This window comes from Scomber scombrus, chromosome 18 (assembly GCF_963691925.1).
Source record: "Scomber scombrus chromosome 18, fScoSco1.1, whole genome shotgun sequence".
NCBI lineage: Eukaryota > Metazoa > Chordata > Actinopteri > Scombriformes > Scombridae > Scomber > Scomber scombrus.
Window position 1 is genome coordinate 16,540,960 of NC_084987.1, and position 27,903 is coordinate 16,568,862.

The following is a 27,903-nucleotide window of genomic DNA, read 5'->3' on the forward strand; positions in this document are numbered from 1 at the left end:
TGGAACTTTGGTGAAGTTGAGAAGTACAAGCTTTGAAGGAACATTTGAAGGCAGCATGGGACAAGTGAGGAAAAAAGAGGAAGAAATCCACGTAGCCTCTTGCATCGTAATGGTCCAGCCGTGAAATGTTCTCAATGTGTCCAGTTATTTAAAGAAACGCTGCTTTCAATTAAGCGGATAACGGTGTTCATAGTGGCGGGATAACGCTGAATAAACCACATTGGTCCTGTTTGCTGAAAGGGAGAGGACTAAAATGGAGCTGGAAGACGGAGTTGTGTACCAGGACGACCCGGGGACATCAGCGATGATGTCTGAACGGGTGTCGGGCCTGGCCAACTCCATCTACCGCGAGTTCGAGAGGCTCATCGGCAAATACGACGAGGACGTGGTGAAGGAGCTGATGCCGCTGGTCGTGGCCGTCCTAGAGAACCTGGACTCGGTGTTCGCGGAGAACCAGGAGCACGAAGTGGAGCTGGAGCTGCTGAAGGAGGACAACGAGCAGCTCATCACTCAGTACGAGCGGGAGAAAGCGCTGAGGAAACATGCAGAGGAGGTGAGTTGAATGGAGCTGAGGGAGGGAAAAAAACGACACTGGGAGGAATAAAGGTAACCTCAGGTGTTTTCACCTCCCAGCATCCCTGTGTGATAAATGAACCTGCACGTGGCGGGGCTGCATCCCGCCCGTCCTGCCATCATTGAGGATGTAAACAAGGCAGTGTCATGGCTAACGTCAGAATGAAATGGCCCTCTCTTTGTATTTAGCCATGCTTTCTAGCATGGTCATTGATTTAAAGCTGCATTTGTAATCCAAGGATGAGAGAGCTTAACTCATATTACCTGAGCAGAGTCAGTCTAACAAGCAAAACTGCCACATCTCTGACAAACTAACCTATAATCTGTGGGCTCGCCTATTGCATCAGAAAGGGTCTGGAACCTGTGAGACCATGACTGAAGGAACAGCAGGTGAAGTGACTCAGCATTTTGGTCCATCGCTGAGAGATAAGTCATATAATGTAGAGAGAGAGAGAGAGAGATGCATAAGACACATTTGCTTGCCATAGCATCTATGCTTCAAAAGAAATATTCAAAACGTCCCACCACAGCTTTACCCAGGCTGTCCCCTATGATGATCATAATATGATCATCATAGGGGACAGCCTGGGTAAACTGATCCACAATTTAGTAATTGTGGATCTGATGAAATATTATTTCATCAGATCCACAATTACTATCAACACTCAGATCATCATTTCCTCCATTCACCCCTGTGCAAAGCCCTTTAGCCTCTTTCATTAGCCACTTATCAGTTACTTTGTAAAATCTGTTCTGCACAGTGTACAGCAAGTCAAGACACCAACTATACTGTAGTATAAAAACAGTCAAATGTACATATATATAAAGCATGTGACTGTGCATGGAGGGCCTTCGATTGTCCCTGGTTCCAAGTACAGAACTGCCCAAAAATCACATTCATCACCAAAGACTGTTGGGAAAGTCTAACAAAATCTGCACAATACAGGACAGTACAAATGAGAGAAGCAACAGAACCAGACAATAATCCAAACAAAACAACAATATGAACAAATTCAATACAATTTGGGTTTAGACTAATACTAGATGCCTGTGTGTGTGTTGATGTGGGTAGGTGTTGTGTTGGTGTGTGTGAATATATACAGGGCAGAGAGAACAGGAGGGACAAAAGAGAAGAAGAAGAAGAAGAAGAGAGAAAAAAAGGGAAAGGATGAAGCTACAGTGATGTTGGGGGGCATCTTTGGTTGCATCCCAGGGGAGGAGGGGGTGCCAAGTTGAATCCAGAATGGGACAGGACAGCTGGGCCAGGGCCGAATTGTATTTATTTATTTTACTCATCTTCATTCATTTCTAAGTTATTCTCTCCTTCATATATACTTTATACTTTTTTTTGGCTGTGAGATGTGTGTGTGTGGTTTAGTTGTGTAAATGTTTTGCCTCCTGGCCCCAAGCCTCTCTATGAGGTGCAATGTGATTTGACTCGGACCTTCTGTTCCAGCAAGCTTCCTTGACTCAGGGCATCACGCCAGCAGAGACACAGGCCCAGTATGTGGTGGACATAGTGACACTGAAACAGTGTGACAGCCAGGCACATAAACATTCACTGACGATAGTACTGTATCCTGCGTGGATATAACAACACACTATGTCAAAGTTTTCACATTAAACCTGCATCTTTGTGATTGTATGGGGAAATATTCTTTGTCCACACCCATGAGGAGGAGTGAGTGAGCGAGGGGAACGCTGAACATGATTGTGGGTTGGAGTAGCAAAGTATTACTTCCAGGTCATGTGATCCTTTGTCAGAAAGTAGCAGAAAGGGAACATCCCCCAGCTTGCATTTTTTTTGTTTTCTGTCTTGAGTTTTAGTGTCAAATTCTGGTGTCACAGACTGATTCCCCTCCCGTACCAGAGTAGCAAAAGGGTGTCGCATTTCTTTTCAGGAGGCTGCATACAGTTGAGAGGAACAATTAACATATATTGACTTTTTTTTTTGAGACCTTTTGCATCCTCAATTGGCCATTCATTGCTTTTTTAAGTCAGTATAGATTTCACTGCAGGACAGTCTTTGTTTGTGTAATGGGCGCAGACATGAAACAGATAGCAGCATCATCATCCCCGCTTCAGTTCTTTTATCAGCCTTGTTTCCTCTAATCTCTGATGTTAATTGAAGACATAGTCAAACAAACACAAATAAATTACTGATGATAATAATGAAAATCATTCATCTTTCCAGCTGTGCAGATCATTTATTTTCAGTTCTTCTCCAGTTTCTCATTTTACTCCAAAAATACATCATGCTTTTATGGATATAGTTGTCATACAGTACCCAGAAGTCTGTAACATGTGTTTGTGCATTGTTCAAAGTTCAGTGAGAGTCATTCATCCACAGGAAGGAGGGCAGCTACTTTAGGGCCAGGGCTCGCTCAGCTGGACAGGATGTAGATGCTCACACACACAGACACACACACACACACACACACACTCATTCAGACGTCGGCCCCTGAAGGAAACTGAGAGAAACCGGAATTTCCTAATGTGCCGATGAGTTCAAGATCCTGATTTAGACATATCTTTACCTCCACCTTCATCAACATGTTATGAAAAGTTATGTTGTCACAGTTGCATCTCTGATCCATATTATGCAACGATTAGCCAGTTAATTGATAAGTTTCGATTAATAGTTTTGAGTCATTTTTTAAAGAACCCCCCCCCCCCCAAATTCTCTGATTCCAGCTTCTTAAGTGTGGATATTTTCTTATTTCTTTAGTCCTCTATGACAGTCAGCTGAATGTCTTTGGGTTGTGGATAAAACAAGACATTTGAGGACACCACTAACTGATTCATTTTCATAATTAGACAAATTAATCCATAATGTAAATAATAGTTATTTGTAGGCCTTAGTAGTGATAAATAATGTGTTTTATGTCATGTACAGTGTTAGACCGATACAAAACATATGTACTAATGGAGTTATTACCTTACTACCATTAATAGTGCACTCATGTGAGATATAGCTACAGTGAGACATGAGTGACCTCAGCTTCCCCTTGTTTCTTACTATTATGTTAGTAAACGAGAAAAAAGCTCATCATATCATTTATCACTTTAAACCACATCAAACCAACAGTAGCAGCTGAATTTTTATGGGTGACAGCGAGCCTGACCGAGCTCTGTGTGTGTCTGTGTTTCCGTGTCTCCGAGTAGAAGTTCATCGAGTTTGAGGACACTCATGAACAGGAGAAGAAGGACCTGCAGAACCACATGGACAGAATGGAGTCCCACTCCCGGCAGCTGGAACTCAAGATCAAGAACCACGCAGACCAGAGTAAGTACAAACGCAGGCTCACACTCAGGGTCATGCACACACAATGTTGTCATTTATTGCACCTCGCTTCCCTTGTATGAACATCATTCCTCTCATAGTCACCGTCCTCCACTGCTTCATGAAGAAACACACCAGTTTAATTTTACATTTGTATTTATCTGCCTGTTCCGTCGTACAAGCACATTTTATTTTCCTTTTCTTAATATCTTCCTTTTCACTTGTTAGACGTATCTCTCATTGCTTGTTAAGCCTACCCTTTCTCTCAGTACACACACACACACACACACACACACACACACACACACACACACACACACACACACTCACACCCCCTCTTTCTCGTTTTTTTCGGGTATACAGTAATGGGATTATAGGATTTCTGTTATTCCCATCCTCCTAATGCAGCACTGCATTACCGCCCATCTTATTGGTGGATTAAGGAATGGAGGCAAAGCGATGGGCTCACACATTCTTTCTTTTCTGAAATAATGAATTCACTCTGTGGCTGGTCCAGTCTCTGGTAGCAAAGCTACACAACTGGTTCATTCATTCACACAATACTGTAAAGGAGGAGAAAATATCAACATGAATTTCCTCTGTATCTAACTTTTGCTTAAAGGAGTAACAGTTTAAGCATAAGTAGCTCAGTGTTTGGTTTATTCTGGAAAATCATATGTAAATCATTGTGATTTTTTTCTCTCCAATGTCTGCCGTAATTAATCGTTTCCCCAACTGTACTAAACTGGGAACAAGACAGCAGCATGTAGGCACCTGCAAAAACTGCAGATGTGCATGTGGCATCTGATGATTGATTGTCAGCAAACCACAGTGCCTCTCTGCCGCTCCCAGTCAATGGTAAATCATTCATTCATTACGTTGGAGAACCTCAGCTGGTTGTGACCTGAGTCATTCCCTGTCCAGGAGTCCAGAGTCCACAGCTACTGTAGTGTTACAGTAATAAGGCCACAGTTAGTTAGCAGGCAATGATTTGGATTTATTTTATTTAATTCATTTCCATTTGCCTGCCACACAGTTGTATACCCTGTTAGAGTAGATATTACAGAAGTAAAGGTACTTAATTGTCAGTGTTATATATTATTGCTTTAATGTTCAGCGTCCCCACACTGTTGTATTTGCACATCACAAATGCAAAACCCACAAGAGAAACTGCTAGAGAGTTGTCTCCCCTGTGCGTAAAGTTTCGCTTCATTACCTGTCTCCATGAATGTGATGAATCACGATAGCAGAATGAATTCCCTCGGTCGTGTCAGAACACACACGTAGGCATAGCATCATCACACAACATGCGGAAGCTGCACTGTAGCCGCTGTAATTGATAGTATCCAGGCTTTATGTATCTGTCTGTTGCAGCAGCTCTGTCTGTGGCTTAGGCTAAACCTGACGTGCTAATAGGGGATTAGATGTTTTTGTCACTTCATAAGTCGGCCAAACATTGAAACCTATTTGAGTTACCCCCTCTGCCTTGTCCCAGTGCTTAAGTGGGATGCACATACTCTTTAATCTGCAGGATTGGTCAACATTCACATTTGAAATAATAGTGCTTCTGTTATAATGAGCAAGGTGTAAAATATTTAATCAACATCTCATCTGCACTCTTAGCCTTGCTTTGCTATACACACATATATTCCTTAATTGTTAAGGATTTTGAATATTCATGCCTGATTCCTGTTTTTAAATTATTTTTATTCTCATTTACACATACTTTATTGGCAAAGTATGATCCTTGTCTTGTGCATTTCAATGTGACTACCTTAAACTAAGCAGCTCTTTGTTCTTTTTCAGTTGGCAGGTTAGAAGAACGAGAATTGGAGCTCAAGAAGGAATACAACTCCCTCCATCAGCGACACTCGGAGGTAAGGGGGGGAGGAAGGAAGGAAATGTTGCTGAATTGTAATCATAAGCGACATTCATGATGAGTTTCTTCTGGGTTGTTTGCTTTAACTTCTGCAGATGATCCATAATTATATGGAGCATGTAGAGAGGATCAAATTGCAGCAGATTAGTGAGACTTCAGAGTCAAGCGGTGTTGGCCGAGTCAGGTAAGTCCTCACAAGAATCACTTCAGTTTTGCTGTTGTATCAACTAAAAGTTGTTGTTACATTCATAAAGAGCACAAAAACAGGTTTCTCAAATTATCATGTCATTATTTTCAAAGTTGGTGAGTTAAAACAAAGTAAAGGAAAAAAATGCCCCTACTTACCTCTCCAGGAGAGAGCGGCCTCTTTCTTTGGGGATCTTCCCATCACCTGGTGGGGCGTCTCTGCTTATCCCAGACCCCCAGGCCAAGGCAGAGACACCAAACACAGAAGGCTGGAGGTTCACTGACACAGCACAGCCACGGTCCAACACTAGCCTCAAGGTAGGTGTGCGGATGGCAAAACAAGTTATTATTTTCCTCACTTAAACTTACTTACATGAAAAAAGTCACTCATGATATCAGCCTGATATGTCTGGGGAGTTGGGAATAAGACATGCAGTATAGCATAGTGAAAGACAGAGGATGCCATGCTTTTGAAGTTCTGCCACAAAGACCAACATCAGTCACTGTTAATTCATCTGGACTTCCTTCGTCAGTATCTGTGGTCCAGAGAGACAGTAGTGTAGTGTGTCGTATCTGGCAGCATGTTAAAAGCTGATTCTCCGGTCTAGATAATGATGATCTATCGTAAATAATTAAAACATTTTGTGTAGTCTGATCCCATCAGTATTACGCTCACAAAAAAGGACATGACTTCAAATTATTTGATAGCTGAGTGTTAACTGCCTAAACGCTCTGACCGTTTCCACTGTCAGGTCAAAATGAGTGTCAACAGTATACATGTATTAAAAAAATGCAAACATATAGAGAATGATATAATCACTCTTATCCCATTTCCTAAGAGTGTTTCCAGTCCTTCTGCCAGTGCTAGAAGATAGAGGAGTTTTTGGCTTTGGATCCATTTAAGAATAGAGAGCCTTTGATAAGGCTTGGGCGCGTTTAAGCATATTTCAGTAGGCATCTGACAAGGCCGTCTCTATTTTCAGACATCCTCTCAAGCCATTGATGAATATGCAAACTTGTCTGATCACCTGGAGCATTAGTCAGAGGAGATCATTAAATGCGTCACATGAATATTCATAATTGCAGGAATTTTCTATTTGATGCCAGCACGAATTATTTCATTTTCCTTTTGAATTTTACTCTTTGTATGACGTCTGTTTCCAGTTATTTTATTTCATGTTAAACTGCTGTAAATACTACTGAGAACGCAGCTCGATCTTCTCACATAGACGTTATAATAGCTATTTTCCTTCTGTTAAAATTACTCTAAATAGTTCACATTTTTGGGTGCGTAGGTTTTGGTTTTTATCTGTGGCACTTAGGACCGGGAGGGTGACAATGTTTTTTCATCCCACTGCTGTGTTTTTGTTAAAACTGGGACATCAGCTCTGTGTCGCGGTGCATGATGGGAGTGATGCCGCTGTATGGCTCGCAGCCAGTCACTGAGGGAGAAAAAGGGCTAGCTGGAATGTGATTGGTCGTTATGTAATCAGTGCCACAGGACAGTTATTGTTGAGCCACAGTCTTTTGAGTATGAGTGGCTTTGATATTCACGCATGCCGTTATAGTTAACCAGAGCCATCATATTAATATATGGAAGTGGAAAGTAACTGTAGGTTAATGAGGTGCATTCCAGTCATGATTTAATCTCCATCAGCAATATGAGTCATATAAGTAAGCTCATTCCATTGCCTTCGGGTCTGGTGTAATTATATTTCCTAAATCATTGCATTTCTTTCATTCAAAGGGACCTAAACAAAGTACTAAGTACTAAACAAATCAGAGGACATGCAACTGGTACAATACATGGGCATTTTTGATATTACATGGTGACATAATTTTGTAAGCATTTTAGGGATTTGAATTCTGCAAATATTTATTTGTAATTTTCATAATGAACAGTTTTACGTCTTTATTAAAGGCCCTGCATACCCACACAGGTGCTTTCACTTAAAGAATTATAAGATATAATTTGTCCCGTGCTGTCAGGTGCTTCAAAGATGTCAACCAACAGTCTGCACGCTCCTGAGAAGAGCTCTAATCATCCAAAATGCATTAAATCCCTTGTGCAGGTGTACCATGGGCGTGCAGAGCCCTTTCAATGAAAATACCAAACGTTGTGGTAAACTTTTTTACAAATGCCAACATTTGCTTTGGTTTCTACTGTTTAACTTAATGTACATTTCGGATGGCATTTTGGCTGTAGATTAAACTAAACCAAAATTTGTGAATTTTTCATACATAAAATGGTGAACTGCCACTTGTGTACACACACACACACCTATATACAGGTAAGTGACAAATTAAAGGTAAAACCTGAATAAATGAGTGGAGAAACATAACAAATGCAGTTGCTTCCACACGAGTGCACCACATTATTCAATTAAGCAATTCATTTTAAACATGCACAGTGGCATCTATAAAAATGCTGAACAGGCCCAGTTTTGGCCAATTTAGCACCTATGGGAGATTTTGGACCAAGATGTTAATCAGAACCCTCCACCACCATCATCAAAACACCAAATGAGGGATTATCTTTTGGAAGAATGGTGTTCATCCCTCCAGTTCATTTCAGAGACTTGGAGAATCAATGCCAAGGTGCACTGAAGCTGTTCTGGTGAAACATGGTGACCCAACACTTTACTAACATACTTTATGCTGGTTTTTCCTTTAATTTCTCACCTGTCTGTATGAATGTACTTTGCCACACACAACTTTTCCATTCACTTCACAGACATGCACACTTTGCAGTGTTTGCATTTCTGCTGAACTGCTTCTGCACATACAGTATGAGCTTCATTCTTACTCTTCCCCCCCAAGCAGTTGGACTTTGTCGACCCCCCAAAGGAAAGGGAGGGTAAGAGTGCGCAAGACTCTTCTTGGGGGAATTCACTGGCAGACGACTGCAAGGTAGTTGGATGAGTGGCGGCTGGTGAAAGTGCCAACAGCAGCACGCCTGCATTGGCTTTGGGCAGCACACTGTTTGTGTTTGCGTGTATGGGCTTCAGTAGTCTCCTCCACTAGGCTGTTTCATCTTTTCAAAAGCGTCGCCTCTCACTTTGTGCATTCATGGGCCATCACTTCACAGACCACCTGTGATGGACTATGCTACATGCAACCATGCCGTATGTGAAGGCTACATTGGGGTCTTTTCCAAATCTAAAGGCACACAACAGTCAGCTGTGTCATGGAAGGAAACAGTTAATTATTAATCAGTCAAAGTCAATGACAGCTTGGTTGCATCTGGCGTCTAGTTTGTTTTTTCATTTCAGTTTTAATGCATGGTAGTTTTAGATTTCACATGCTTCTTTGTATTTTGCTTCATTCACATAGCTCTCAACATTACAGTAACATTTCTGATCTTTCATTGTGCAATAATGTAGCATCATGTATTTAGATAGTACTCTGTCTCATTGGTTGTTGTGTAATATTGGATTTAATGTCCAGTAGATATATGATTTCAGCCTCTGTTGAATTTCTTCTAAACTGTTTTTAGTTTCTGAATCTTGTGTTGTGTTGTGTTGTGTGTCAGAGGCAGAATGGCAACTCCCATTGTGGCCATGATTTATGTTCAGTCGATGTTGTGTGAAGCCCCCCCCGCTGCAATCTGTGAAGTTCTGTTTCCTCTTATTGTTTGTGTGCTAGCTGTGTGTTGATCGTGTTCTCATAGAAAGCTATCCTTAGTCCGTGTGTTTTTCTTTTGTTGCGTATTTCATAGTATTTCTATTAGATGTCCAATTTCTAAAAAAAAAACAATTTCCTGTCGCTTAGTGTTGCCGATCTTTATGTTAAAAGGATTGTAGTACCCTCATGTAATATAGAATGCAATACATTCATTAAATGTTTTAGAGTTAGATTGTCTACACTCTGAGATCTTCATAATGCTCTTGCACTACGTAATATAAGAGCTGGATGAAATTGGACTTGTGTGTCTTGTCTAGCGTATGTTTCTCTGTTCAGCCTCATGTTTACCTGTAAGATCATAAACTGTGTGGTCTGAATATGTTGTGTATATGTTTTATAATTATTATGTCCTTTTACATTTTTATTTTTTGATTTTGGCTCTGGTTCATTTATGGTCTACCTGAGTGTCAGCTTGACCCTTGACTTGGAGCAGCTATCTGTTCATTGCCGTGAATAAGTCCCCTGTTGTTACAGGATGAGCTGTCAGACTTCAACGGCTCCAAGTCGGCCACACCAATGTCCACCGCAGCCCCGGACATGGAGAAGGAAGATGGGAACAGTAAGAGCATGGAGGTGCAGGCTGCACCAGGGACCAGATCCATATCAGTGGGTAGGGTCAACCATCATCCATCATCATCCATCATCATCCATTAGTCATTAACATATACACTAAATGAAAAAAGTGTTTGGTATACTCTGTTTATGCTGTAGATGCATCATAGAAGTAAAGTTTTTGTTTCTTCAATCAAAACAAATTCTGGCAACCTAACATGAATAATGACGTTTTTTTGTAGATTTTTACTCATATATTGTTCTGGCATGTTATATGTCTTACACAGGTTTGCCTGAAAATGAGGACAGCTCAGATGTGCAGGACATCATTGAGTCCACTCCTGAGCTGGACATGGATATCATTGGTTACAAGGCATGCAGGTAGTACTGAGAACATGCTGTCGGGCCAGTTTTAGATAAAGTTTCAATAGACAGCAAAGCTTCACCTCCTGCTGTGATTATTCTTCCAGCACCCCAACCAAAGGCATTGAGAACATGGCATTTGACCGCAATACAGACTCTCTGTTTGAAGAGCTGTCGTCTGCAGGCACCGGGCTCATAGGGGATGTAGATGAAGGGGCCGACCTGCTGGGTGAGTAAAACCTTGGTCCTCATTGGTACAATGCAGAACTGAAATTTAATTATGAAGCAGTAATCCTGTTAGATCATTTTCAAAATATCTCACCTGCTTAATGTTGGAATAGTCTGGATGAAATGGCTTGATTCCATTATGAATTAACTCAATGGTATTTCACATTATACAATACATAATGATTGAAATATAAAACTGCTGAAGTTCTACTCTTGGAAAAACCAAACAACCAATATTTTGCATGTTGTGTAAAGCTTAAGCATATACAGTTAATGTTATGTGTACAATGATACCACGGCCATGAAAGATACTCATTTTTAACTGGCTGGCAGGTGTCTTTTAAAATCGTACAGGTCTGTTGAGGCATCTTTGACACGAATCTGATCAAAAGCTTCTAATTCGTTAGAATTTAAAATAAAGGTCAATAAAACTCAATGGCTGCAGGCCTTTGAGTGATTTAGAGAAAATAAATAGATATAAAATGAGGAGGTATACTTTATTACAATTTAGATTGTTCTTTAGTGTTCTTGGAGGGACTATACGTGATATAACTACAGGTAACCCTAATAATGATACTACACTCAAAATGTATGACAACTTAATACGCAACGTACCTTTTGCTTCTTTTGAGAGTGCCCTGGGTACAATAATATACTTAATAATATACAGAAAAATGGACAGACTCTACTACATGTGCTTTTTCTTATCATATCATCATTGAAGCCTGGGTTAGTACATTCAAAATAACTGTCAAATAACACTGTATATTTCTTATGTCTTTGATTTCTGCTTTTATTGTTTTTTCTAAACGACTGTAAAGCTGAAGCTCTTGTACCATATTTGGCTAGCAGCTGTTCTACTGGTAGCACTCGTTTTTAATAACTCCAACACCTGCTTTATGCTGCAATGCTATACCACCTGCTTTGGTCCAGCTGTTATAAACAGTGTTAGCCATCTACCTATGTTAACATCACCTCTCTTTCTCCCGTGTCTCATCTCCCTGCTTTTGTCCATAATCCCAGTGGAGTACTCCGGTGTGTATGACCTCAAACCTTTCCTTAGCTAAACATTCTTTCGTGGTTTCCCTTTGACTTTCTGTTCACAACTCACTTTCTGCCATATTCGCCATCGCTACAGCTCACAGCCTCTTCGTCATTATGTTTGATAACAGTTGGCATAGGTTCTCTAATGCAGTGTGTGTAGCTTTTGAGCTGTCTACTTGTGACTGCCTCAGAGCTAAAACACACAGATATGCAATTGTTTAGACAAAGTTTTGTGCATGGATGATGGAGTTCAGTGTTCCCTTTTTTCAAATGATGCATCATTTCCATAAAGTTAGCCTAACTTTTCTTTTTACAGCTTAATATATTTTTTTGCCTTTGTATTTTCCTTCTCCCTAGTGCTGCGATTAGCCTTAGAGACCAAGCAGCATCTGTTCCTATTTGCTTGTGGAGTCAGCAGCTACATGTTTAGCTCTGGCTCCTCCATCATTTTGGTCATTCCACTGTCTCAAACTATATCCGCATTTCTTTCTCTCTCTCTCTCTCTCTCTCTCTTCTTTATTCTTTCCGCCTGGCTTGGATTGCATGGTTTTCTCAGACCTTAGTTTGATTGGTAAGACCTCACCCTCTCTATCCATCCTTCTCCTGTGCTGTGGGTTTTGTGTGTTGTGGTTGTTTATGCACAATGTTTCTTGTATTGTGAAACCTACAGTAACACATATCTCACATTGACTGTATATACGACAACATGTTTCCACTTTCTACCACTATGCAAAAGTGAAGCCAAAATATCTCCTTTACGGGAACTGCCATCTTGCTTGTGTGACATCATTTGGAGCCAGAATCTGCACAGTAGAGTTGGGACATGCCCCCTCAGCTGTCCCGCTGTCTGACGGACATTTGAGAGCGGCTGTCACAGCTGTCAATCATGATGTCAGACTCCCTCTTTTTTGTAGTGTCAAATAACAATTTAAAAACCAACTCTTTAGAAAAATGAGCATTTGAACATACATCAGCATGATGTGAACTACCTAAAATGACAGAAACCATTTTTGGCAAAAAGGTATTTCATGTGTCCTTTGATTTTTTTTTAGCTTAGCTCATGTCCCATGATCTGCTAACATGGCAGGGGCGGGATTTATGACATATACTGAAGCCAGCCACCAGGAAATATTTTGGCTTCACCTTTGGGGAGCTGTCATCATGTCCATTTTATATACAGTCAATGATATATTACTAGGAGATATTTTTCACCCTGTGTAGTGTTTTGTTGGATTTTAGTAAGAATAATTTACAGTGGTGCCTCTTAATATGTAGTCACTGCTCCAGCTTGCTGTCAACGTTTTGTTATGGAATAAAATTCTACTGTGGTCATCAATTCTTTACAGGTATGGGACGGGAAGTTGAAAATCTCATTCAGGAAAATTCCCAACTGCTTGAGACAAAGTAAGTACAAAACTTTAAGAGTACCAATTTAGCATTGCACTACTATAACACTGTGAGACTCATAATGGACAGTTTGAAAAAAGACACGCCTACGTTACTCACAATGCATCTCATCTCAAGTCACTCAGCCTTAAGCAGAAATGAGGACTTCTTTTTTACACCACAATCCCAAAATGTTTTAATTTGTAAACTTTCAAGTTTTCATCCTCAACTGATGATGACTAAGATGACACCACTTGCAGCAATTTATCAGATTTTACACAGACTCGTGTGTCTTTATACAACTGTTTTCACATATGCAGTAGTACTCCCCCAAGGCCTGTAAACAGACGGTGGAGCTCTCTTTATAATGTCTTTTTGTGTAAAGGTTTTCATTTTTTAATTCTTTGTACCAGTTAAAATGTGCCCAGGACTTTAGAGGAAAAAATGTCAACAGTGTTGTATGAGTACACTAAATTGTTCTTGTTCCCTTTCTATATAGGAATGCCCTGAATGTGGTGAATAAAGACTTGATATTGAAGGTGGATGAGTTGACCTGTGAGAAGGATATGCTGCAGGGGGAGCTGGAGGCAGTGCTGCAGACCAAGACCAAGATGGAGGATAAGAACAGAGAGCTTGAGGAGGAACTCAAAAAGTAAGTCATACTGTAGCAGGTACCATAATGCCTCTGCACCAGCGACAGTTTTGGCCAGAGACATACTATTTTCCAGTTCCTGATCTGCATAAACACTTTTCTGGTCATTATTTAACACCATACCTCAGGATCAGAAGACCATATTTTGCGTTTGGTCTGATACTGAACTGGTGACACTAATCTTGGGTGTCCACCTTGAGACTGTGGTGATTTTATCTTCTGTGCTGCTGGGTTGAAGATGTGTGTAAAGCATCCACATTATAGAATTTGTAGCTTCTTTGCAATAACATGTATATCTGAAGTATTGTCTACTGTTATAGCTACAACTTTGTGATAGCTACAACATGTTAACACATACAGTGAAAATGCACTTAATGCCTTCCCTACAGTCTTTCCTAAAAATACTATAAGGGTCTGGACAAACATGGATGTAAACTGCAACTTGACTGGTTGGTGGAGGCATGCAACTGTTAGGCAGTAGTTCTATGTCTTATACTGCAGTGCTTGTGAACTTCAAATAACAGCAGAACAGCAGCATATTTCTTCAATTAATTTTCTATGTGTTAAGTTATTCCTTATATGCTTTAAAGTGCAGTAAATGTTTTTTTCAGAGTGCGAGTGGAGATTGAGGAAGTGAAACACAAAACTAAAGATGAAGAAGATGTGAGTCTTGTCTTGTACAACAATTTCTGCAACATTTTTCACCTTTTATCGAAATGTAGCCTATCACTAAAACAATGAATGTATTTCTGTGTGGTCGTGTGCGGGTTTACAGAGTGATGTACCTACAGCCCAGAGGAAGCGCTTCACCAGAGTGGAAATGGCCAGAGTGCTGATGGAAAGGAACCAGTACAAAGAGAGACTGATGGAGCTGCAGGAAGCTGTGAGGTGGACAGAGATGATCCGGTAAAGAGGACTTAATATTCATGAGATTCAAATTTAATTTAGTTTAAATGTTCTCATTTAACAGCTAAAATCCATAACTTCCTGCATGTTGTTACAGCAGCAAAGATGAGAAAACATCCAGCAGTGTTGTCTGTTGGTAGTAAAAAACATCCCTTTCTGAAAATGAAACATGAGTGTGTTGTGAATGTATGAAGTGAAATGCTCAGGCAACATGGATAACACCTCCAACCACCTTCAATTATGTCCTAGTGTTTCACCACCAGTCAGATGAATGCCATAATGCCATTACTAACTAAAGAAGGCAGAGTTCAGCTTTAATTGTAAAGAGCAGCAGATTGCGCTGACCCCTTCTACATCCTCCACCTGCACTTGTGCGTCTTCAAGCTGTCAACAGATAACATGACATCATCTTGTTCTCTTCTGAAGGGCCTCGAGGGAAAATCCAACTCTTGCAGAAAAGAAGAAATCCAGCATTTGGCAGTTGTGAGTCCTCTTAAATTTACAGTTTCATGTTTTTTTTAAAAACTGCAGCATTATCCACCATTATGTAAGGGCTTTAAACATACTTTTGAGGTCAGCGCACACTCTTCATTTAACTCCTGTGACATCTTCTCTCAAATTATTCAAATACATTTTTTTTCTTATCTTTTCGGGGATGTGCCATTGAATTGGCAGCATTAGGTAAAGATGGTTTAGTAAATCTTCTCCCCGCCAAACCTCTATCTTGTCCTCCACTGACACAGAACTGTTCCTCCATTACAAATGGATCCAACTTTGATGTGTCTTTCTCCATAATCTTTAATCTCCGTGCAGTGTAACAGTTTTTTGTTACCACTAACTGCTCAGACATGACTCTCCTTCTCCTGGACTTTCCTGTCTCCTGCCTGCTGTGTGCCTTTTGATGTTTTCCTACTCTGTCTGCTCATAGGGAGCTATAGAGGGATCATGGAGGTCCCTCAGCAGCCTGAATACATTTACATGTTCTGTTGCTTCTTATAAGACATTTTTAACAGAATATAGTAAATGTGTTATCTTTGTTTTTATTAAGTCTACTTTAGTAGACTTCAGAAAATATTGAACAAGTAATGCAGTAAGCTAGTACCTTGTATATTATGGGAAATGACAACATAGACATCTCTAGAGACACGTCAGCATATTTACTGTATTTTCTATATTGTACAGTTTAAATCGAGAACTGTACAGGACAGTATGACTCAAGCAGATTTTGGACACCATAAGAGTTAATGAATTCAATATTAAGATATTTTACTTTCTGCTGAAATTTTGAACCATAATATTTGTTTCTGTTTTTGTCTGTTCGTTGGCATCTCTTTCTTTACACATGCTAAATGGTTTAATTATGCGTGGTATAGAGAGGCAGATCTGCTTTTTTCAAAGACTTTGCATTGGGTATTCCTTTGTTTTTTTACACTGGTGCAAATGACAGCTCACTCTCAGTACCCATATACAAAATGACATTTTAACAGTGTAAAGCTATCTAATGTATCAGTTGGATAATGTTGATACTTGATGCTAAAGACACTATTTGATATTTAATACCTAGCTCTAGTAAGATATTATAGGTAGCGCTCAGCTATTCCACGACTCCCAGCATGCTTTACGTTACCGTACAGTAAATGTTGGTGGTACTTGGTGACCCTTGGTTGTTTGGTTGGTTGGTGACCCCTACCTTGCTTTTTCCCTGCACTCTTGTTGGCTCTGTGTCCCTCTTGGCTCTCTGTAACGTCGCCACCTGCAGCTTCAGCAGACTGTTTAGCTCCTCCTCCAGTGCCCCTGCTATAAAGAAGATGGAGCCCCAGTCCAATGTGAAATCCAGCATGGTGAAGAGGAGTAGCACCTTCTCCCAGTTCCCCACGGAGAAGTCCAAGACCTTCGACTTCCTCAATGAAGAGTGAGTCAAGTGATGAAGTTGGACAATGTGCAGAGAAGTTCTGAAGTGAAATGTGTTAAATTGATTTTAAAATAACAGTTATTTTTAATGATTACAATTTAATCATTTGACTTCCAAGACATGTTTAGAGGAAAATCTTCACCTAATAACCCGTAATAATATTCATGTGTATAATCATGTTAGCTGATCCCATTTCTCTCTCTGTTGCTCTTGTAGAAAAGACCAGTGCAGTTCACCATCACGTAAAGAGCAGAAGAGAGCCCAGTACAGACAGGTGAAAGCCCACATGCAAAAGGAGGATGGACGAGTCACTGCACATGGCTGGAGCCTGCCCAGTAAATACAAGGTGGGAAATGAAAAGGTTAAATCTGTTATTTTTCAATGTTCATGATCAAGACTGTCAGTTTAAAGTTGGATAATATTACTTTTCCCCTTTATTTTAAAGAAAACATATTCATTTAAATTGTCCACTAGATGGAACTTGAGCCTTGAGAGATGTGTATGTAGGTACAAGTGGCATAAAATGAGCATGATGAATCTTTAGGTGCAGTTGTCCACATTCTGAGAGTGACTGAAAAATACTTTGTTTTCATTTCATTTACTTATGAATGTAGCAGTCTTTTTTTCTGTCTTTGTTGTGTAACTTCAGGAAAATGTAAATTTCTTTTGCACTGGGGCTAAATTACACCAAGTGAAATCTCTTAGAGCTGTTGTGTCATTAAAATAATTAAAAGAAAGGGTTGATAGATTTTTTTATTTAAAAATACTTTATTTGTCCACCTGTGTCATGTGGTATAAAGTAACATACAAATCAGCACATTTAGCATGATTGGCTGATTAATCTTATCATGCTTATCAGAGAACCTTTCACCCTACCGCCATGATGTTTTCTTTTGACCTATAATTGTTGTAGAGGGAGACATTGTGCAGAAAGATGTTGGCTTTAAGCTGTTTTGTTTATGTTGAATACTGTTCAGTGCTCGCACATTATAGTCTGTATTTTGATCAAATGTGTTATGAAATTTGACCCTGACAGGTGGCAAACGGTGGCCAGGTGGAGAACAAAATGAACTTGCCTGTACCAGTATACTTAAGACCTCTGGATCAGAAAGATGCTTCTATGAAGGTACATATGTAAACAACTATGTAACACGTTCATACAAAGAACATACTGTATGGCTTTTAGTACATATCCATAAAGAAAATGTGGTATTTGTATGGCACAATATTATTTTACAGTGATGATTAATCTAAGTATTACACTAGTTGATATAATTCTATCGTAATATGTTTTAATGTGTTCTTTGTCTGTTTTCTAGCTGTGGTGTGCTGCAGGGGTAAACCTGTCTGGGGGAAGGAGCTTACCCACATCAGAGCTCACTAAGCAGACAAAGGGTTCTCAGAGTAGTCTGGACCAGTTGGAGCAAGATAGTAAGGTCAGGGTGAGTCATTTAAGGTAGAAGCTGTTGTAACTTGTTTTTGTTGTTTGTTTTGTTTTTTAATGTTATGATGAATAGCTCTCTGTAGGTCCAGTGAGTTCAGAAAGTTCTTAAGACTTATGGTTCAAATACTGTCATCACATGGGCTAATTTTCTGTATCAGGATCAGGAGAAAGGGGAGCAGGAGAAGGAGCTGATCCTTCAGGATGAAATATCCAATAGGGTATGGGTGTGTACTAGCACCCACTCCTCCACCAAGGTTATGGTGCTGGACGCCAGTCAGCCCTCTGACCTGCTTGACAGCTTCTACGCCTGCAACACCCATGTCGTCTGTATTGCCAGTGTGCCCGGTAAGTTCAGATTTAGTCACATTGTTTATTTGTGTGGGGTTGGGTGTTTGGTTTCTCTCTGTCATCCATGACTACCTAGTTACTGAATTTGGATTGTAAGGTTGTTAATGTCAATTTTTAGGTGTGTTGGAAACTGATTATCTGGCGGGTGAGGAGGTACCACAAGATTTGGAGGCTAGTCAAAGTGACAGGGCGTCGCTGGCTGGAAGTGTGGCCAGTGTGGGCTCAACAGGCAGTGATGGTGCCATGGCAGCAGAGGGGACCACTGCCATCCCCCAGACGGCCAGTGCAGGTGTAACTGACCAGCCAGCTGAGCATAGCGCCATCTCCGGCTCAGGTATGTCTCTGTTGGAATTATGCTTTGATAGAGCGTGTCCTTAATCTGTGAAAAACAATTTTGCTACTAAAATAAATGGATTCTCGACTGATAATCTATCCATCTATCTACAGTTATCACTGTTTCATCACAATGTGCTTCATCTTAAACTTAGTCATGAATAAGAACATCCCATACCAAGTATCAGGGACAATCCACCCTTGCAAAGACATTTATATTTTCATCTTCTGAAATCCCCATCCTAACCTTAACTTAATTATTAATTTCATCTCGGATCAACCCACAATGCCCACAGCTGAACTGTCCAGACAGAGCAGTCCAGCAGAGGATGGGGTTCCTACAGCAGAAGAGGCAACAGAAGCAACGGAGGCCAATGCTGGTGTGGGTGCAGAAGGAGAGGAGGACCAGGGAGCGGATCAGAACCAGCCAGGAATGTACACAGAGCATGTGTTCACAGACCCACTCGGCGTGGGGCCCACCGAATCTTCTCCTGTTGACACACAAAGGTGAGGAAGAGTCATGTTCAGGATTATAATTTCTGCCATTGTGGGGTTTAAACACTAACAGCCTTAACTTAAAACTCATCTCTCTTGGTTTCAGCATTTCAACAACACTACAGTAGAAACACAAACATTTGCTACACTAGCTAATGTTCAACTGGCCTTTGCTGTCAGTAGTACCACATCCTCAGTTTATTTTCAACATGACAGCTTTATTTATTATTTTACTCTGTCAGTGGAGATTAACTGCCTATGCCAAAGAAATAGTGTCAAGACTACATTTATACTTACATTTTTCAATCTAAATTTCTTCCCATGGTTGGCATTACAAAGTTTAACCCTCAGGATATTTTGGTTGCAGAGTAAATTTTAACAAGAACAACCCTGGTAATGTTAATATACACGATATTTAACTATGTGGTCATCTGTCACAAGTGTTTTAGTTTATTATAAAGTGTATATGACCTTCTATCTGTGATCCAGGGGCTCTGGGGAGGATGGTGTGAACTCCTTAGCAGAGGACTCGGACCCTTCCGAGGGAGAATTCCTGAGGATGAGCAGCGCCCTCCCCACCATGTGGCTGGGAGCTCAGAATGGATGGTGAGCAGGGCAACAGCCACTAGATGGTGCTCTAAGTACAGTAAAAATACAAGAGGCCAAATTCCACATTTATCCTAAACAAAGGACTCGGATGTGAAATGGAAGTTTAACTTAATTGATCAAATTGTTCTTACATTTGACAAATGTATGCAAATCAAGCCTTATTTATGGGAAATAACTTGACTTGTGAACTCCTGCCAATGTAGGCTTGCGATTCGATCACATCCAAGTTTTTCCAACTACACATACCTCCCCTCTAAAATGATCATCCCAAGTACAATATTTTCAATTGATGGTTATATGAAGAGCTTGAATAATGACTTAGAATAAATAATTGTACATATATATATATATAATATATCTAAACCATTCCTCTTGGTGCACTGTGTACTCTGCAATCTGCATGCTCTCTCTCACTTGAAAATGTCCTCTGGGAAAAGTTATACTGTCAATTAGATTTTCAATCAATATGGTTCATTCTGTGAGAGTCATGAATGTGACCAGCAAGTTTGAAACGATTAGGATGTAATATATTGAAGATACATTAATTCTAATATTAATGGTTTGTCCTCATGGTGGCGCTAGAGGAAAGGGAATGGGGTCACAAAAATCAATAGGATTCATTCTCTAAAGGTCATGAATGTGCACCCCAAATTACAAAAGATTTGGATGAAAGATTTTCAAGATACACTAACTCTAAAACTGAAAGTTTGACCTGATGGTGGCGCTAGAGGAAAGGTCAACTTGCTAATCAGTTTCATCATCAAGGGATTATTTACATTATGTTTTCAACAAATAAAAAAATGCCTGACACTAAAACCTGGTCCACAATTTTATTTAAATCATTTTCTGGAGGCAGATATCAGATTGACCCCAAGGGTAAAATGTGTTAGGAGGGTTGAGCATTAATTTCTTCATCTCTTTGTCTCTCTCTTAAGTCTGTATGTCCACTCGTCTGTGGCTCGATGGAGGAAGTGTCTCCATGCCATCAAGCTGAAAGACTCCATCCTTAGCATAGTGTGAGTACAACGTTATGACATACACACATACTTTTTTACTTACAGGAAAAACGGTGTAAGGAAAAGTCTTCCTCTCTTGTTACAGGCATGTTAAAGGCAGAGTTCTGGTAGCATTAGCAGATGGGACTTTAGCAATTTTCCACAGAGGCATTGGTAAGTCTGTTGTTTTTTTTGTACATATACTGTTGGAACCGTTTTGTCAAAACCTCTGATGGCCATTTTTTGCCACAAAAACCTCGTCAAGTCTCTGTACTTCTTCCAAGCAGATGGTCAGTGGGATCTAACCAACTACCACCTGTTGGATCTGGGCCGGCCCCACCACTCTATCCGCTGTATGACAGTAGTCCATGACAAAGTGTGGTGCGGCTACAGGAACAAGATCTACATAATCCAGCCCAAGGCAATGAGGATAGAGGTACAGCTGTCATTACAGTCAATAAACATTCTGTCACTTATATGAGTTTTCTTTTCCAGTCACCCACATTTTATTCTTTAACCTGAGTTAGGGCCCGAGCGGCGACTGCAAGTCGCCTGGCGAAAGCCCTATTGAAATTGTAATGTTTATTATTATTATTATTCTTCCGACATTTCGTGCCCCAATTTCGCCCCTTTCCCAAATGCGAAAATGTTTATACTTTTGCACGGACGTCCGGCCTCATCCGATATTCGATATTTTTGGGTGGTCGCACATGGTCGACGCAGAATGGCGGAATAGCGCCCCCTACAAAGTCCAAAAATGCCCATAGGGAATTTTGCTAACTTTGTCCTATGCTCACAAAATTTGGTACACATATGTATTATACCCACATATGCAAAAAAGCCTCTTGACCTCATGACCTCAACCCAACAGGAAGTCGGCCATTTTGGTTTTGATTTTTCCCGCCTAAAATTAACTCCTCCCACAGCGTTCGCCCGATCAAGTTCAAATTAGGTAGGCAACATCTCCAGACCTAGCTGAGCTTAAGTTGTGCTCTGCGCATCCGTAGGTCAAAGGGCGTGTCTGCCAGGGCTCAACTAACTTTGGCGTGCTCGCCATGTACATACGAGTGGCTCTCACGCCCACATACTTCATCCAATCAGCTTCAAACTTGCTGGACATGATGATGGCTCCGCCCTGAACGTCCCGATATATTAACTTCCCACGTAACTCATAGCGCTCCCCGGTGGTAACAGGAAGTTAACTAAGATTCATTAAAATTACATACTTTGCCCCATCAACTTCATTCAGAACCAGTTGGTGAAGCTACATTATGAAGACTGTGAAGCTACGAGTAATGGCGTCCGTGTGGCGACGCGGCGACCATCAATTCCTTGCCATGAAAATACGTTTGGCTTTTTGATGGCTTTATTGAACTCGTATCATCATGAAAATTGGTACACAGGTCCAGGGTGCCGACCTCAACGTCTCCATTTGCTCATAGGTGATCTCACTCGTGTCGCCCCCTAGTGGAAACAGGAAGTGCCATATTTTACATCATCATTGTGCGATTTCCACAAAACTTCACATGTGTAATCACTGTCCCACCCTGAACGCAACCGCTTGTGTTTTGTTACACTCTACTGCCCCCTGGTGGATGAACCATCAACCTCTCATAACTCCTTCATGCTTTGTCCAATTCACTCCAAACTTCACATGACTGATGAGTGGCCGCCCTGAACACACCAGACCACACCAGACCATATGTGTAACTACCTGTGACTGCCCCCTACTGGATGAACGAAACATTGCATTTTTGGCCTCCTTCCAGGTTTTTTCTCACTTTCTGCTTCACGCCACAGCCCCGCCATGCCTCAGGCCCCGCGGTGGCATGGGTGAGCGAGGGCCCGCCATCGCCGCTTGCGGTGTTAATTAGCTATTATAATTTTGTTCATGCAATAATTAATCTTTTATCACAGGTAAAGAAAATAAACAGAAATCAGCAAAAACACATCTCACACTGATTTCCACAGTATTGTAACGTTGCATCATCTCACCCTGTCATACCTGAGCAGAAGTCGTTTGACGCTCATCCTCGCAAGGAGAGCCAGGTCCGGCAACTGGCATGGGTTGGAGATGGTATCTGGGTGTCCATCCGACTGGATTCTACCCTGCGATTGTTTCACGCCCACACCTACCAGCACCTCCAGGATGTGGACATCGAACCTTATGTCAGCAAAATGCTGGGTAGGTCTGCTTGTCACTGCTTACCAACGTACTCACAGAAATCCTTACCTGTTTACTGACCGTTTTTCTCAATAATTACATCTGTATATTTTAGGTAAATACTGAAGATTTTTTGGATATCGATAGAAACGGCAAACAAATCTGTTCTTTGCATGTGTTATAGGTACGGGTAAACTGGGCTTCTCGTTTGTGAGAATCACAGCTCTGGTGGTGTCCTGCAACCGACTGTGGGTGGGGACAGGAAACGGCGTCATAATTTCCATCCCGCTGTCCGAAGGTATCCAACCTACACAGCATCAACAGCCCACTCGGATTTAATCCATGCTATGATCTCCTAAATATCCACTTTTGTTTACAATACAGTTGAAGTAAAGTTCTGTGCAACCATGTGATTTAAGTAGATTCGGATTTCTTTCAGAGAGCTTGACATTTTCTTTTTCCTTCAAAATGATGTTTGTACATCCTCTCGACGTAACCTCAATTTCTCTTAAGGCTCGTTGAGACAGTGCAACAATTGTTACCACCCAGGCGTCCCGGATAAAAGACGACCAAGTTGCTATGGATACAAGTCTTACAGTCATTGTGTAGCAAACATGATACTGTTTGGCATACTGTGCTCAGAGGAAATTGAGGACTTTCAAATAGTGAAACTTTTTTGAGCGTGGAAGCTGGTTTTCTAATCTGGTAACTGAGAGGGAGTTACAGTCTCCTTCCGTAAAGTCTTTTTACAGTCTGGTGTTTGATTTAGTCTGAAATGATGAAAATATCTCCCCCAGAGATCCACAAACTTTGTTTTTTTTTAATTCTGGCTCTTCGGAAAGTTTTTCATTGCATTTCTTCTCCCCATCTTCTTCCTTTTCCATTTGTTGTCTCTTTCTGTGTAGTTTTCTATTGCACCTGTTTTCTGTCTTGAACTCTTGTTGTCATAAAGTATGAATATGAGAGAAAGTGTTAGCAAGCAAGGTCCTCTTTTTCTTAAACCTCTTGTTTCTCCATTATGGATCCTGCTCACTGGTCAGAGGCATACAGCTCCCTTTTTGCATGTTTATTCCAAAACAATGAGACCAGTCATGCTCAGCTGCTGTCTGACTGTCATGAACTCACAGACCCCTCAGAGACCCTGCCTGCAGGCCATCTCTGCTCATTAGCTTTCTAATGTTTTGGATGGAGAATCAGTTTATATTTAAAATTTATGTGTGCCATTCATTCACATTTTGTTGTCAAAGACTGAGATTTGACAGCTTCACCAATGACCTTACTGCTTGTTTTTACCATAGTCAGATTGCTCATTTTTGTTTTGAAGTCTTTCCTTCCCTGCTTTAATACAACACAGCAAAATGCACAAATCAAATGAGATGTTTTCGTCTGAAAATAAGATAATTTACCCGCTGTGATCATACTAATAGTACTTTCTTTTTCTGCAGCCAACAAGACAACAGGAATAGTGCCAAATCGGCCCGGCAGTGCTGTACGGGTTTACAGTGACGACAGCGCAGCCGGTGACATGCCAGGCAGCTTCGTGCCATACTGCTCCATGGCCCACGCCCAGCTGTGTTTCCACGGACATCGAGATGCTGTCAAGTTTTTTGTCACCGTGCCAGGTAATCAATAAATGCAGAAACAATGAGTGCTGAGAAATTAATAGACTGCAAAACCCATTAATTCAATGCCAGCCACTTGTATGGGCCATATTAATTTATTACATTATTTTTCATCTGATTCTGAGAAGAGATCAACAAATATGCATCACCATTGTTTCTATTTCTTTTTTTTTGCATCATAATTGTGTTCGTTTTGTAATTGTCAATAATAATCAATTGAGAGGAAATTAATTGCTAAAAATCAAGTCCACTTGTTAAGTCAATAACAAATAAAAAAATGATACCTGCTTCCTAATTATAGCTTATAAAACCTGTTAATTTTTTTATCAGTTTTTTATTACTATAAACTGAAAATTGACTATTGGTTTATTTGACTTTTCCTCACAGGTCAGGCGATGCCCCCTCCAGGTAGCGCTGATTCGGGCTCTGATGATCCTGCATCTGAATCCTCTGACACAGCAACCTCTGAACCCAAATCATACCTGGTCATGAGTGGAGGAGAAGGTTATATTGACTTCAGAATTGGTGAGTATGCCACATGTATGTGTGTGTGTGTGTGCATTTGTATACTGTATAAAGCAATTAAAAACAATATCAATCTCAATAAAAACCCACAAAAGGATTGCCAAAGACTTACAGTAGAAAAACTGGTGTAATAAAAAGCCCACATGCAAAATGAGGTGGAACAAACACATAGAAATCATATTTCCTCTTAATCGAATTCAAAATATGAATTGCTGCATTTATATACATTGTACTTTCTGACTATTAAACCTGTGACCCATTTGGTACATGTTTTGTTAACTAATCGTCTTCCTCCTCAGGTGATGAAGGCAGTGAGTTAGACGGTTTATCAGAGCAGACAACCAGCGAGCAGTCAGCACCTACGAAGGCTGAGCGGAGCCACCTCATCGTCTGGCAGGTCACAACCTCTCACGACTGAGAAAATCACAAACTGTTGTGTCACCGCCAGGGCCGCCCACCAACCCCTGCATGCCCTTCTCTACATTTTTAATTTGATATTACTGATTGTTCTTAATGCCTGAGTAGTTGACTACTTTGTAAAAGAAAACAAAAAAAAAAACTATTATTTTTAGTCCATGTTTTGTACAGTTTATTCTTTATGAATTTAAAATCGGTAAGGTGAAGTTTATGTTAACTTGAAGAATACGTCCAAGGTCCAAGTGTTCCCTTTTGCTGGGTTTCATGTTGGAAAAGCTGTTGCACACAGGAAAAGGGCCAAGTTAACACACCTAAAGGTGTGGGCAGTTTGATCAGGTAAAGTATGGACGTTTTTTTTTGTCTCACAAACGTTAAAAAAAGAGTCTGGATGTGATCACTATAAAGGGAAAAGTGCTTGAAGCGTTTTTTAAGTCATTAAAAAGGGAGCAGGAAGCAAGTTTTCATTTAAACTGAAGTATATTTTATATTATACACGCAAGACTTTTACATTTGTATACCACATGTCTGTACGTGTGTGAGCGTGAAGTGTGTGTGTATGCTTTCACGAACATCTTTCCTGTGTTGACCATTTTTATAATATTTACCATCAGGTCTGGGTGTCAAAATGTGATGCATACAAAACAAAAGGTGGAAGAAATTTTAAAAAGTTGAATCATCACCTGTGATATAAGGCTGATTACTATACTGTATTGTCTGATTAGAGTGATTGACTTATTAAATATTCTCACACATACAAGTAGTACTACACACAAAACAATTACGTTTCATTAGTAAATGTGCTTTGAGTCATTAAAACTAATAGAAGAAAACACTGTTAGAGAGATTGTATAAAATTGTTCTCATTGATACCCAGCCCTATTTTGCCACAGGTTTAAGTTTTGTGATATCAATAATGTTTAAACAGTTTGGGTTCCAGCGTACTGTAGGTTAGCATTAGCCTGCGTGGGGGGGAATCCCGTATTATCGTCCAAGTGTGTGTGCCTGCTCGGTCATTTTAAAGCTAAACCCTAGTCTGCTGTGTGAGGAGAATGTGCCTGTGCCACCAGTGTGGTGCTTCCTGTTTGCTTCAGCTCTTTGGCACTTTAAAATGTTAGATGTTAGTCGCTTGAGGTTTGGAAAAACACCCATGGTAATGTACACTACACTACTGTACTGTGTGCCAACTGAGTGAAGGGAACAATATGTAAAAAAAAAAAAAAAAAATATTTGAAAAAAATCAATTCATCACCCCAGTAACCAAAGGACGAAAGAAGAAGCACCGTGAAACTGAATTTCATTATTTTCCCACTTTAAACAGTCAGTGAGTCTAATAATTTGAAGGGTATACATGTATATTTTTAGGGTGTCCTCTTAGGGAAAGAAAAAACTTGAATAAGGGAATTTGACTGACAATAACATTTTTTCGTGGCACCTTCTAATGGTCATGCACATAGCACTAAAGAGAGTCTCCTGATTGCTTCATCATTCCTTGTTTTATTGTTACAAATGCATTTGGAGACCTGGAAGGCAATTATTGTTTTTTTGTTGTTGCTGTTATTTTGTAACTGTGGGACACTTTTATTAAGTAATGAGTATGTTAATGTAACATGAAAGCAGAATACCAATATTAAGCAGGTGTTTTAGTTTGTCTTTATGTCTGAAAAATTGGTCCAAGATCGGTCTTCAGTCCATTTTTTCCATCATTCACAATAGTAACTTTATATTGTGTTTCTGCCATTCCAGTATTTATTTCCTTTGTTATCGAGCCTATCTTGGTTCAGAATGTAACTTTCTACATGAGCAAAATATAAATAGAGGCTATTGTAAACAAGATAGTCCAATGAGTTTACATGATTGTTAATAATGGTTAAATAAAAAAAACAAAACTGTAAAGTGATCATGTTGGACATTTTTTGACAAACCATAAGATCAAAGTCTGCAAACAATAACTTAGTGGTTTTCAAACAACACGTTCATGTACTAAGCTATGCATGTTTTTTTAAGAGAACACTGCTATGTTATCTGCTAAATCTGTTTATTGCCACCGTTTTGGGTGGGATGGATGTCTATGTTTGAGTGTGTGTGTGTGTGTACAGTACATGTGTACAAGTAGAAGTCTGAGCGTGAGACACATTTGTCCGTGTGTGTTTGATATTGCAAATGTGCAGTGTATGTGTGCTCACTGTTATGTCCATCTGTAATACTCCAGAGAATGGTCACATTTAGCCGTTGTACCGGACTTCTCTGGAAACCACAACGGTTGTTCCTCCTGATCAATGTTTGCTAAAACAGCATCATAGCCT

General features: G+C 40.3%; 1 protein-coding gene across 3 annotated transcripts; it reads left to right on the forward strand.

Moving 5' to 3' along the window:
• Positions 1–88: 88 nt before the first annotated feature.
• Positions 89–27,846, forward strand: spag9a (sperm associated antigen 9a). 3 transcript variants are annotated; one of them, XM_062438394.1, is made up of 30 exons: positions 89–553; positions 3,739–3,859; positions 5,663–5,733; positions 5,831–5,919; positions 6,089–6,239; positions 10,080–10,215; positions 10,445–10,538; positions 10,628–10,749; positions 11,772–11,783; positions 13,139–13,196; positions 13,678–13,830; positions 14,442–14,493; positions 14,606–14,736; positions 15,163–15,219; positions 16,496–16,648; positions 16,865–16,994; positions 17,685–17,774; positions 17,968–18,090; positions 18,251–18,437; positions 18,559–18,774; positions 19,070–19,280; positions 19,758–19,874; positions 20,813–20,893; positions 20,979–21,046; positions 21,160–21,308; positions 22,886–23,057; positions 23,221–23,334; positions 24,482–24,658; positions 25,046–25,183; positions 25,483–27,846. In XM_062438394.1, the coding sequence occupies exons 1-30, from the start codon at positions 254–256 to the stop codon at positions 25,599–25,601; spliced, it is 3,792 nt and encodes a 1,263-aa protein (XP_062294378.1). In that variant the 5' UTR covers positions 89–253; the 3' UTR covers positions 25,602–27,846. The 3 variants fall into 3 exon arrangements, with proteins under 3 accessions (XP_062294378.1, XP_062294380.1, XP_062294381.1); XM_062438396.1 differs by having other exon boundaries at positions 17,968–18,084; XM_062438397.1 differs by lacking the exon at positions 11,772–11,783.
• Positions 27,847–27,903: the final 57 nt, after the last annotated feature.